The 13805-nt window shown below is 37.3% G+C and overlaps 1 protein-coding gene across 9 annotated transcripts in view; it reads right to left on the minus strand.

Annotated features, from left to right (window-relative positions):
• Window positions 1-13805, minus strand: part of RBMS3 (RNA binding motif single stranded interacting protein 3) — a 623271-nt gene that overhangs the window by 420813 nt on the left and 188653 nt on the right. For all 9 annotated transcript variants that reach the window (XM_036031515.1, XM_036031514.1, XM_036031516.1 and 6 more), the window contains one exon: window positions 4860-4918. In XM_036031515.1, the coding sequence (XP_035887408.1) occupies window positions 4860-4918 (59 nt within the window). The remainder of the gene's footprint in view (window positions 1-4859; window positions 4919-13805) is intronic.

Below are 13805 nucleotides of genomic sequence, written 5' to 3' on the forward strand. Positions count from 1 at the left end.
ACCGCAACCACACATCGATGTTTCTCTCCCTCTCTTTCTCCTTCCCTTCCCCTTTCTCCAAAAGTAAATAAATAAAATCTTTTAAAAAATCGTGGATAAGTAAACATGGATAATGTTAAACCAATACAAAGAATACTTCCACATTGATAAATAAATATTCTCAGTTACAAATATTCGCTTTAAAGGACTCTGGGAAACATGAGTATGTTTCTGTCTTTCGTACCCTCGGTGATTCCACAGGCCGGGGAGACATATACCGGCCCTGTTTGTTCTTCTCATTGATGTGGCATCAAATGACCCCAGGGAAGAAAAAACGAGCCTTCGGAATTCAGGAGTGGAATAACCACTCTGAATCATTCTGTTTCCTCCATACCTTGCCAATGTCCTCCCACCAGAATCCCGAGTCATTTATAATCTAAATAAAGGACACAAACTAATCACAACAGCTTGAGGAAGGAGAAAGGTAGCACGGGATCTTTGCGCCGGGACGGCCCTCAAAGGCGGTGGTGCTGTGAGGAGTTTAGGGGGGATAGGAAGAGTCTATCTACTGAGGACTCCTGGAGAAGGGGCATCTTGGAAGAAATGCCTGACTTAACCTAGTGCGGTAAGAAGGGAGCACATTCGGTATATTCATATAAGTCTGATTTTTAAACTAAGGACTTTAAAGGCAAAAGGGATTTCTGTTGAGTTATAAGACATGGATTCATTAAAAGTAATATTCAGATAATGGGCGAAAGCAACATAGCTCTAGCATTTTATTTCAACTATATCAAACTTTATAAAAATTGTTTAAAATGTTTTCCCAATAAAATAATTTCTGCAAAAGAGTTAGAGAGGTAGGTTATGGTATTAAATGCAGTCAAATATAAATACGTGTTGAGAAAAGCAAGGCTACCTATTATATCTAATGTTTCCGGTTAGTTTTACCTTTGCCTGTTATGTATATTAACAGCGATCAGCAGCCAATACTGAGTAAATACAGGGTGCGGCAAAAGTAGGTTAACAGTTTCTCATATGGAAAATAATACAATAATTAATACATGATAATAATATAAGAAAAAACTCTGTTTCATGTATTCATAACTATAAACCTCTTTTGGCTAGACCCTCTCTATAACTATAAAACACTTTGGAGGAAAAATTTGCAGCTGTCTAGCTCCCAAAGCATATACTTTTTTCTATTACAAAGATTTCTCAAAATTACCAGACAATAATGATAGTAATAGAACCCTATAAAATATTTAATATGCTGAATTAGAAATAGGCGTGGGTAGGATACAGGACAGAACAAAGCCTTTATTTTAGATGCTGAGATAGAGTGAAGTCTAGAGTAGGGTTAGTACAGCAAGGTTAATTTTGTGCTTTCTCTTTTCATCTTCAAGGGGACTAGCGCATGTACCTTCTCACACCTCACTGAACACTAACTTGCGTATAATGTGCCACATGTTCAGCAGTTCATGAAAAACTGAATCCATGCCATTTCTTTAGAAACGAAATTAATAAAGCCTGTCTTCGTAATATTTAGTTTTGATTGCGTAGTCTCAGTCTGGAGGCAAAGTTGCAAACGATTCAGAAGCAAGTGTCTCGGAAAAGACCAAATCCAATTTGCATTCTCTAATTACAGGCTCGACGCTCTCAGCGATTTTGTTTGAAAAAGCCACCTCACACGCCCTTTTATTCTTTCCCACAGAAAGCAAAGGTCAAGACGAACTCAACTACTGCCTATTAATTAAAGAAGCAAAGGTAACATTCTCTCCTAAGTCATTGTTATTTTCATCTGATACTACTTTACACTGGTGATTAATTCTACACTGACAAGTAAATAAGTAAATAACATGTGACATAGAAACTCAAGTTTCATAGAAAGAACAACCAAAACATAAATACAGTTGAAACCAGTACAGTTGTCCCAAGAACTGCTTTGCTATTTTTTTCCTTGAAAAGACAATGATAACAGGTTTGGAGAAATACAAAGTTCATAATAATCTATCATCCATATTCCCATCACCTCAACACAAACATTCCTGTTTTGCTAACTATTGCCGGTATTTTATACAACAGACAACACGAGGTATTGTTGAGCACTCATGTATTAACTCATTTACTCATCAATGTATTCATCTATATTATTATTCATCTATATCACTATTACTCATATGTAGTTATCATTTTACAGATGGAGAAACTGAGGCGCCCAATGAAGGTGGATGATTTAGCATAGGTCACACAGCTACTAGATGGCAAGGCAGTGTTCTAACCAAAGAGTCTGGCTCCACCACAGACATAATCATAAGCAAATATGATTCTCAAATACTTACATATTTATTACACAGGTTAGTTTATATTCTTCTATATTTATTTAACCTGCAATAACCATTTTCATAGTGGACACGGTTTAATCCCCTTGACTGTCATTGCAATGGCTATATGAGAGTTGTATGCATACCATCAGCTAGACTTGGGACATATCTTATATTTGCTCCAATACAGAGAATAAAAGAGGGCTAAGAGCATGCGTATATACACATTTAAAACAATATGTTTGAACAAAGTACTTGGGACAACATCCTCCATGGAATTAGTAGTATCAATAGGATAAATAGTGTGTCCTTTATTGTTCTCTTCACACTGACATTTTAAAAGGAGCTGCCAATTTAGCGTGGTATACAAAAGAACAGGTGAACCCGTCTCAGAGAAACTAGCCCTGCATGGCCTGCATGTCATAACGTTTGCTCCAGGAGAGGACATGAACTATCACTGCAAAGTGCTTTAATTTGCATGTTTTTGATCTCTTGCCTAACACCTGGAGGACACAATTTCCTTGTAGCTCTCTCAAGTGTTTTTTGTTTGTTTTTTTCTCTAACATCCTTTCTCCCACTGCAGCTGTGAGTGGGAATCCCCCCTTGCTCTTTACTCCATATGGTTTCCCTCCTGCCTAAAATCTCCAACCTAGAATTTCATGTCATAAAATTTTACAACCAATGAATCTTCATTTTCTTCATTGTCTATAGACCTCTGGTATCATTCCTCCGACTTCTGCACAAACACCTTCTGGGCGAGCTGCTTTTTCCAATATTACTCCTGTTTCAGTTCTGACTATTTCAATATGTATTTGGATGGTCGTTTCAATGCCTTGTCTTATCAGTCCCTTGAACTCCCCATTGCTGTCAGACCCTCTTGGTAACCTCAGTAGTGACACAGCCATCTTTCCCAATCATGAAAGCTCAACATGTAGGCTTCACTTTATGGATCCCTTTCTGGCACCTTTGTATGTCACCTTGTTAGAGAATATTTCCTTCTGCCTTTGCAAACACTCACGGTAACCCCCCTCTCTATTTCCCTACACTGCTTGGGTGACCTTCCTCATTTTCCTCTTGATATGGAGATTTCAAATCCACATTGCTCTTTTTCTGCCTCCAGTTTCTCTCCTTTGTAATCTTATTTCACTTACCTTTGCCAACATGCCTGTTCTGAAACACCATAGGATCCTAGCATGTCTGCTAAAAAGAAACTACGAAGGGGTTCATACCGAGTTAAGTTCCAAATATTTAGGAGAACTTTTTATAAAGCCTCCAAAATCTTGACCCCTTCCATTCTTCTCTACCAATATCCTTACCCGTGCATTTTTCTTTTCTAGATAAGTGGGTCTGATCAATCACATTCTGAAATTCTTTCTCCTGAACATCAAGCCTATTATTGTGCTTTGGCTTTATAAACGTAATTCCCCCAAAAGGAATCTCCACATTCTGTACCTACAGTAGTTTGCAGATACCTCTTTCATAGATGCCTCTGTTACACTCTCACATATATTAGGCTCATATACTGACCCTAATAATTTTATTAGTATTAGTTTCTTGGTTTTCTTGATTATTTTCAACAAGAAATTGAACTATTAGATGACAGGAACCATGCCTCATTTTTTTCTTATAGTACCTGAACACTTAATGCATTTATAAGTTTATAAGAAACATGAAGTGTATTTTTAAATGGCTGAATTAAATCTGACTACTACTACCCAAGTAGGCTTGGATACATTGGCAGTGTATGAGTGTTTATTCCTAAAACTTGTGCTCATTCTATTTATATATGAAATCGAGCCAGTGTTTAGAACAATCCTGGCTCACCCTACTTCTTATTGTCAGTATTATAAAAAAAGAGTGGATTACAAGAACAACAAATAACATGCTACAAGAAGCATTCCAATTTTCCAGTAAGAACTGAGTCATGTAAGAGAGACCATATAGATTTCGCAAATAATATAATGCAACCCTTAAAAGAGTATTGGATTGCAAGACATGAAGAAACATGAGCCACAGACATAGTGAAATACTTCAGAAATATTTCTGCTCCTCTAAAAACAAAGCCTTAACAAGATACCAACTTTGAGATCCCATGAGGCATTTACAACTAAAGTTTAGACACAGTGGGCCCATCAGTAAATTCATTCCGAGTCAACCTTATGTTGCTAAAGCTTTGAAGAACAGATAAATTACCATGTGTTTTGCATGGGTAAGTTTTTTCCCAGAGTTCCTCCTTTTTATATAGGAAATCAATTTGCATCACTGATGATTTCATTCAAACCAGACAACCCAAAGTTGTTAAGAGGTAATTTAGTTTTACGTTGAAGCCATTTGGTACTTGTTCTAATTTGTGATTTTCATTTTGTTTGTTAATGAAAAAAATTAATGAGCAATGTTACTAGAAATACAAGTCATGAAAGCCTTGGCATTATTATAAAGGTTTGCCATGTACTGTACTTTGTAACCATTGTGCCTCGGGTGCCTGGACCGCCACCTGGGAGGGGCTAGCAACTGAACAGCACAGGCCAGAGCTAAAGGTACAGATGCCCTCACACATACCTTTGCACTGATTTGTGTTTTTGTCAAGAATTGCCTTTGTAGATACAATTTTTCCATACCTGAAAGAGAGAGAGAAAAAAAAAGTTATCATAGCCCATGAAGACACTCAAAACACCATAACAAACATGGCCAAACACACAGTTGAGCAGGAAGAAACCAAGAAAACAAGCTCTGTACCCCCATTTCACACTGGGGTGATCTCTTTTCACCAGTTCCTCGCCGTAAGTTGAGAATGTGCTTCCCTACGGAATCATGTAGGGAACCTTCAAAAATGAACCTGTCGGGCTGTCACAGGTGGCTGAAAGAGGATCGTGCGTGGCTGTGATCAAAGTAAATCACGCTCTGTGGATGCGTGGAAAACAGCAAGGGCCTCGGTGCCAGGCTGGACAGGGCTGGCACCCAGCTCTGGCGCTGACCTAGTGTGGCAGCCCCACGCAGTTCCACGAAACCTCTCCAAGGAAGGATTTTTGTCTGTATTATGAGAATCATAATAATCACCTTTCTGGATTTAGGAGAGTGTTCCATTGAAATGTCAGGGTTTTCTATCAGCGCTCCTCAGGTAAGTAGAAATAAATGGATGTATTTAGTCAGTTGTTTTATTATTAAATACATATTATGCTATAAATTAATTGAGGAGAAGGACTGAATTTTTGTATTCTCAATGTCTGCCATCAAAGGTAATAGAAGTTTAATAAATGCTTGCTATAAGTAAATAAATTATCCAATGGTACTTCATCTAAAACAAAGTGCCTACCATAAACATCTCTATACATCATTAATATAGTCATTATTGTGTCATTTCTTGCAGATGACCTATTCTGGGCTTTGCTTTTAAAATATGACTAATATGGAGACTAAAACTCAATGTCTTTGAGCCCGTTTCCTGAGACATAACTGATGGGACTGAAGAAGTTGATTTCCTAACACCCTGGTCTTCTTTAGGTTCCACAAAGGGTGCGTCTAAATCAACATAATAATGTGGAGAAGTTATAATGCAAATTTAAGTACCAAGTTAATAATAATTCACATCTGTTCAAGATTTCAGCCACTGTCACAAAATATTTGGCAAGTTTTCTTTTAAACCTGTGTTCCTAAATGTAAAAATATGTGGAAAATATTAAACTTTCCACATATTAATGAACTGAGTTTCCTATCACCAATGGTTGTTTTTTCTTTGCATTTGTAATCACCTTTTACGATTTCATTAATTCTTTAAAGCATTTTGGTGGTCATTTTCTAAAATTCTAGTGTTGATAATGCAATAGTGCTAGAAATCCCTTTGCCTCTTAATTTTTATTTATTTTTTATTTTTTAAGATTTTATTTATTTATTTTTAGAGAGGGAAGGGGGAAAGAGAAAGGGAGAAACATCAATGTGCAGTCCGTGGCCTGCAACCCAGGCATGTGCCCTGACTGAGAATCAAACCTGCAATGCTTTGGTTCGCAGCCCTCGCTCAATCCACTGAGCTATGCCAGCCAGGGCTCCTTTGCCTCTTAATTTTTAGATAACTTTTGACTAAAGATAAACTGAGGGTCCTCTAGAAATGGATGGATTGCATGTCATCACAAAAGTGATATACCTATAGCCTTGGGCCAACAGGAGCTGAGCTATTGATAGGTTACAATAAAAAGAGGAATATTTTTATGAAATCTGATACAAGGGCCTGCGATAATTCCCACCAGTCACCTACAAGCTCCTGCCTTGTTAAAATCAGCCAGAACTTGGATGGAGTTTCCCAGTAATGAATTGAGGGTATTTTGCCAGAATCACCCTAATGTTTCAGCTACATACATACTTGCATGCCTGGTACCACTGCCTTCCCTCAACCTTTCTGACTCTACTCCTACAGCTAACTAAATCAAAGATTTCCAGGGATGGAAGTATTTATGGATTTTTCAAATGTAGAAAGTATGGTCAAAAAGATCGGTAACTTGATCAAAATCACACAATTTATGAAAGTTACATCAGAAACTTGGATGTGAAATTCTTAAATTTGGTACAGTGCCTACCTACAACATTATGCTGCCTCTAAAATAGAGAAGGTGCCTGTATCAAATCTTCCAGTTCAATCAGCCTCCATGTCTCCGGGAACCCAGGCATTAGACTCCGGGGCAATACAGTGCAGCAGTTGAAAGGATATACTGTCTCGACAATCTGCCGTCACTCATATCTCAGTTCAGCCCCGATACATTTGATTGGCTAAATCCTATGTGTTCTTTATATTATTCCATCATCTATAATAATGTAAATCTATTTCTTAGGTATTGACTTATATTATTTATTAAAATTTATACACACCTATTTAAATAAATAACATGAGTATACTAATCTCTACCTCATTGGGTTGTTGTAAAGATTAAATGGGTTTTATTAGAAATGCTAACAGTGGCTGGCATAGAATCAGTACGCATCACATATCGGTTCTTCTTGCCACGAGTCTCTGCTTTATAAAAACGTCTTCAGTCTTTGTTGCTCTCTAAGGTGGACAAAAGGTGAATAAGGGTAAAATTTCTGTCCCAAGTGGTAGCTTAAAACATCACTACTTAGACTGTCAAAATCTTCCGCTAAAAAATATGGTGGGTAAAGACATTTGTTGATAGAATAATTTGCATTTACAGTTTATATTGCTATTTTCAATGTTAGAGATTTCACTGTTCTTCATCACAGAAATATCCATAGGTTCAATGCTTTGTTGAGGTTTAGGATGACTGAAATGTCTACTCCCTCAGCTACATACAAACCCACTTTCTCCAAATTTCCTCACCTCCCCACCACTTACACACCCTCAAAACACACATAGCCTCTTTTTCAATCTCTATTTCATCCCAAGTGTTTCTCTTTTAGAAAAATAACCAGTAAAATAATATCTTGTTTGAACAGTTTCTTTAGTTGACAATGATTCAAGATACCTATAATCATACCCATTAACTAACGTAATGATTGCTAGATTTTGGCTACTCAGACAGGTAAACGTTTGCAAAATTATATTACAGGAGATGACAAAAAGGGAGGACAAAGGCAACATTTACTGAAACTTTTTACCCCCTACAAAGTACCATTAATATAGTATGGGGGAACTACAACTAGAATAAGAAAAATAATTTAGAATATTTATAACCATCTCACATCAAACACACACATTCTTAAGACAAAAATCTTCCTTAATTGGTTACTAAAGATATTCTAGAATTTTTTATAGAAGTACCTTCTAAATTAAAATTTAGCCCTGCCTTTTAAAGAAGAAATTAAAAATTACTATATCTCATAATGAATTGCATCTCACAATGAAACTTTAAACTTATGGTGGGCACATTGTCCTACTGTGGCATTATTACAGAGATATCTTCTCCCTCATTCACTGTAGTATAAGTAAAAAATGGTTATAATTTCTTTTTTTAAGTTTTTATTTATTTATTTTTAGAGAGGGAAAGGAGACAGAAAGAGAGAGAGATACATCAATGTGTGGTTGCTGGGGGCTGTGGCCTACAACCCAGGCATGTGCCCTGACTGGGAATTGAACCTGCAACACTTTGGTTTGCAGGCCTGCACTCAATCCACTGAGCTACGGCAGCCAGGACTTACAATTTCTTTTTTTAAAAAGAGTTCATTTATTTATTTACTTTTAGAGAGAGGGGAAGGGGAGGAGAAAGAGATGGAGAGAAACATCAATGTGTGGTTGCCTCTCACATGCCCCCTACTGGGGACCTAGCCCACAACCCAGGCATGTGCTCTGACTGGGAATTGAACCAGCGACTCTTTGGTTCACAGGCCTGTGCTTAGTCTACTGAACTACACCAACCAGCGTGGCTATAATTTCTTTAGAGCCAAAAAAAATGAAATGCTTTCTTATGGAAGGCATCTGCAAATATTTAAGCAAGTAACTTTTTTTCTTAAAAGACAATTATTTCCCAGAAAGTATTACAGTACTACTAAAAATCGGAAAATCACACAAACATATACACATGTGCGTGCCAAAAAGCAAATTAGGCTACTTCTTGATTTCCCGATTCCTAATTACACTCTAGGCAAGACTTTCCAGTAGGACAGAATGAGAAAACAGTGGGGCACAAGTGGCCGTCCTTGCCTGAGTCTCTGGAGGCACAGGGATTCTACTCCTGGGCTCTGTTACAACAACCTGCACTACCAATGATGTCGCACAGCTAGAATATGCTTTAAACAACAAAAGGAGGTGTTTAATGGGCCACTGGTTCCAATTCATATCTGAACTCTCTCTGGACAAACAGGTCCTTTCTGCATGACTGGTGCCGTGTTCTCCGTGCTCTGCAAAGTCAACAGCTGATGGAGGTCAATAAAGTTCAGACTTTTTATAGCCCAAAACGCGATAAACACAAAACCACCGATATAACATCCCTGGGAAGAATGGCAGCCATTCTCTCTTCCTGACGTTTTGTCAAAGTCTACTAATAGGCTAGAGTAAAAACTTCCATGTAAAGATACATTTTCACAAACTCCAAAGGAAAAAATATATGTATTGCTGAAGTAAAATGTGTTACTAGATGTAATTATTTCACTTATTTAGTTTTCTCTTTCATAGGGTTTAGGTTAAAATCATAAGAATTCATAAAGGGGTTTGCTTTGATGCCGCCTGTGAGTAGAAAGCAAATCTGATATAGGAAAAATATGTGACCAAATTAATGAAAGATGCCTGGACAAAACACCTGAGCTTTGGTCCCAGTGCCTGCTGGCTTCAGGAGCTCCCAGACAAACCCAATTATGTTTCCGTGCTTTTATTTCCTACAGCTAGAAGAGATACAGTATTACCCACAGTCAACTTCCTGGGGAGTTCAGCTTCTCGGGGGAAACAAATAAAAGAAGTAAACACATTTTATACCATAAGTCTTTCCATCTGGGTGTTTAGTACCTTCTGCAGCCAATGTCAGAAGCACCTAGCACGGACTTGCTAGGACACTTTTCAACTTTAAAGCATCTTATCTACATATTCACCAACTGTCCTCAGTGCCCATACAGCTTCCAAACGTGACCAGGTCCCAAATAATATTTTATTTAATTCTAACAGCTCCCTGGAAAAAAGGAGCCAGCCTCTAATAACTATTCACTTATTACCTATTGATTTTTCATAACTGAATTTATAAGTTCATGTGTCATCTATCAACTCTTTAAGATACTTTCATTTTAGCTTGTTGATACAAGTTTTATATTACAGTTTTTAAAGAATCAATTTTTTTCTGCCTTTTATTCTCCTAAATAGCGTCTGAATCAAACTATATCTGTTGGCACACAAGGTGTGTCCAGAAGGTATCCAGCCATGTACGATGCAAAATAGAGACATTTATTGCAGAAGATACAAGATACAAGAAACATTGTACATATGATAATGATTCCTCAGTCCCCTTCAAAGTAGGCACCTTGGGACCTCACACAGTTCTCCCAATCGCCATCATCTGTCCCACTGTATTTACCTGAATCTCACTGACAGTCTGAAATTTCTTCCCTTTCAAAGGTGATTTTAGTTTTGGGAAAAGCCAGAAGTCAGAAATCTGGGCTGTAGCAGGGCTGAGTCACCTGGCTGATTTGATGTTTCACCAAAAATCTCTGCAGGAGATGTGATGCATGAGTGGGCACCTTGTCATCACGAAGCTGCCAGTCACCAGTTACCCATAGCTGTGACCTTCTGAATCATCAACTAGGTTCCATGGAGGAATGTTCAAGCTTAACACAAAATCTGATGCAGACTCAGTCATTTGGAATGCGACAGCCATACAATACACACACTCAGTTAAGGGCATCTGCTGCCCCCACTGACTGGTACAGTGAAGTCATCATTGTCCATGCGTATGCATTCCAGTTCACTCTCCTTGGCTGCCAGGTTACACTGATGCCATGCAAACTGTGCTCATTATAGTACCCTTGGCTGGACTTTTTGTGGACAGACCTCATACATGATGATTCCACATTTAAGCCTAATTTAAACCAATGGCATCTTTTATTTTCCAAAGCTAAAGACAAAAGAGAGTTATTATGGGTCTACGCTTTATGAATTACGAAGACATCAAATTGATGGGATCTCTCTATAAAGAATTTATTCTTAAAACCTTTTGCTGACTCACCCACTGTGTATATTCATTCAAAAAATACAGTCAGAGACTGAAAATAGAGTCTCTGCAGTCAATTAACTCCCGGCTAACCCATTACTCACATGCCTTCTATATTGATACCACACTAGAAAGAGGTATTACATTTATTTAATGAATGAAATATTATCCTTTTTAAAAAAATGTGCTTGCTTGCCTCCTTCTATATAGATGGCTAATTCATTCTTTGGCATTGGGAGATGTTAATGTGAAGGCCAAATAAAACAGCTCTTCTGGGTCCTTGAGCCCGAGGACTGCCAGTTTGCGATGGTGGCACTGATGTCTTCCAGCTGCCCCTTCTCTTTCTAAATAATAAAGGTCCTTCGAGGGGAAACGGCATGTTCTGACTTCCAGGTCCACCAGCTACTTCTCCCAAATCTGAACCACTATTGTGCTCACAGCCTACATGAAAATCACCCAGCATTTAATATTACTACTATTATTATAATTATGTATTATTTTACTGTTTTATGACATTGTCTGTTTGTTTCCCAGGAGACTGTCTTTTCAACCAGAACTTAATTTTTCAGGAGTCAGGATAACATTGCATGCTTTTCTGATGATTGTCAAAATATCCAGTATAGAGCTTGATGCAGAGTAAACCTCTATAAAAATCTGTTGATTTTTAAATAAGTTTTTATGAACCTGACAGCTCTTCCAGTTCAGAAACACCTACTAATGATTGGACTACATTTATACACAAACACACACACACACACACACACACACCATTCATTACGCAGTAGCTATGTGCCAGCCACTACACAGAGCACATTAGATATTTTATTCCAGATTCTCACAACTACCTGTTAAATTTATATTATCATTCTCATTTTTAAAATTAAAAAATGAAAGTTAGGTACATTAAGTTACTGGCTCACATTGACACAGATATTGAGTTATACTGCTTATATTTAAACCAAGGAACATTTTGTTGCAAAATCCTTACTCTTTCCTTGGTATCACACTGTCCTTAATGCATAGCGAACAAACCCAGATCGAATTCAGTCCTCTGGCCAGTCACGGGGATGCAAAAACATATGAAAGTCGTTTGCATGTGTGGACATGATTATTCCCCATAAGGTTGAAAAATGACCACTACTCATTGGAAATAGTGCAGTCAGGCATTCATCATTGATTGTTAGAAGTCACTTCCAAAGACATGTATTCCTTACAGAAGCTTATTTGCGCTGGCTGGTGTGGCTCAGTGGGTTGAGTGCCAGCCTGCGAACCAAAGGATTGCAAGTTCAATTCCCAGTCAAGGCACATGCCCTGGTTGTGGGCCTGGTCCCCAATAAGGGGTGTCTGAGAGGAAACCACACATTGATGATTCTCTCCCTCTTTTTCTCTCTCCCCTCTTCTCTAAAAATAAATAAATAAAATATCTTTAAAAATTATTTAAAAAAGAATTTTACGACTTCACAGCATATTGCACATTCTAGTCCACCTATGAACCTCACATCGAACCGAATGCAGAATGGAAAACACAGCTTTGTGGCAGAATTTACACTTGCTGTTCAGGGAAGACATCAAACCTCAGTTTCTGAAAATCTTGATATCATCTGTTGCCTCAATATTATTATCAAAACACTGCATCAGATGCGCAGCATTTGGTCCTTTTAAGGGACAAGCATTTTACCAGCACTGTATTGTATCTTACTATATTGTACCTCTTCCTATCCTAATATTAAGGATGAGTTCTTCAAGGGTAGGATCTAGGTCTTACTTATTTTATATCATTGGCCTTAAACATAGGGCTCATGCAATAAATGTTTATTGAATGAATGAATGAATAAGTGAGTAAATGCCATGTATTTTACCCCTCATCATACAAGACAATCAGCATGGCAACAGAGTTGAATATATCTAGGCACAGATACAGGTCCCCTTGGCAACACGGCCAAGTTCATGTCTTCCTGATAGTGATGCAGCACCTTCTATACTTTATCTTGAGCACATGAAGAGCACATGCACTTCATTTCATTAAAAAAAAAATAATGAGCTATAACATTACCCAAGAGCCAAAGTGAGAAATAGTTTTGAAGTCTTTGTAAAATCTTGAATGGATCACATTCATATTTTAATTCTGTAAAGACACTCAAGAAAAATATTGACATAAAATACCAAAAGAAAAATTTATGTATAGCAGCTGCTCTAAGCTTTTTAACGAATGCACAGTTTCTACTATTGGTATGAGGAAGTGTCTAATGCTACAAACTCAAGGAGTTATTTCTCAGGGAGATTTGTCTTTAAAAGAATGATAGTTTTGAGCTGTCTGTAGAATCTTTCTGAGCTCCATAACATTTAAAAATGCATTTCTGTAATTAAATAATGTAAGAATGTCAGTGCTTCATTGAAAAGAATTAGAACTCACAAAGAGAAAACAAGACAAGGCCATATAAAATAGAAAGAAGTGATCTAAATAAGAAAATTTTCATTTTTTAAAAGCTCACATGTACAAAAGAAGAAAAAAATTTATAAATCAAGCCCCATTTTAATTTAAAGTAACCTTCTCCTTACTTCCAAAAATGTACGCAATGATGTGCCCAAAGAAGTGAGAACAGAGTCATTTTTGTCATCACATCAATCTCCTTGCATTAAATTTTGAGAAGTATATTGAATAAAACTGCTGTATGTCCCCCAAGAAGATTCGGTCCTTGTGGAACTACTGGAAGAAACCCACTGCCCAGTGGATATTCAATTAAGTGATGCTACCATAAATCAATGGTGTAGACCAATTAGTTATGTGAAAACTACTTGACTTTTAGATATTCTGTTTTATCCGTAGTGCTTTTTAAGTTATATATAAAATATATATTATATTATACATATA

This window comes from Phyllostomus discolor, chromosome 7 (genome assembly GCF_004126475.2).
Source record: "Phyllostomus discolor isolate MPI-MPIP mPhyDis1 chromosome 7, mPhyDis1.pri.v3, whole genome shotgun sequence".
NCBI lineage: Eukaryota > Metazoa > Chordata > Mammalia > Chiroptera > Phyllostomidae > Phyllostomus > Phyllostomus discolor.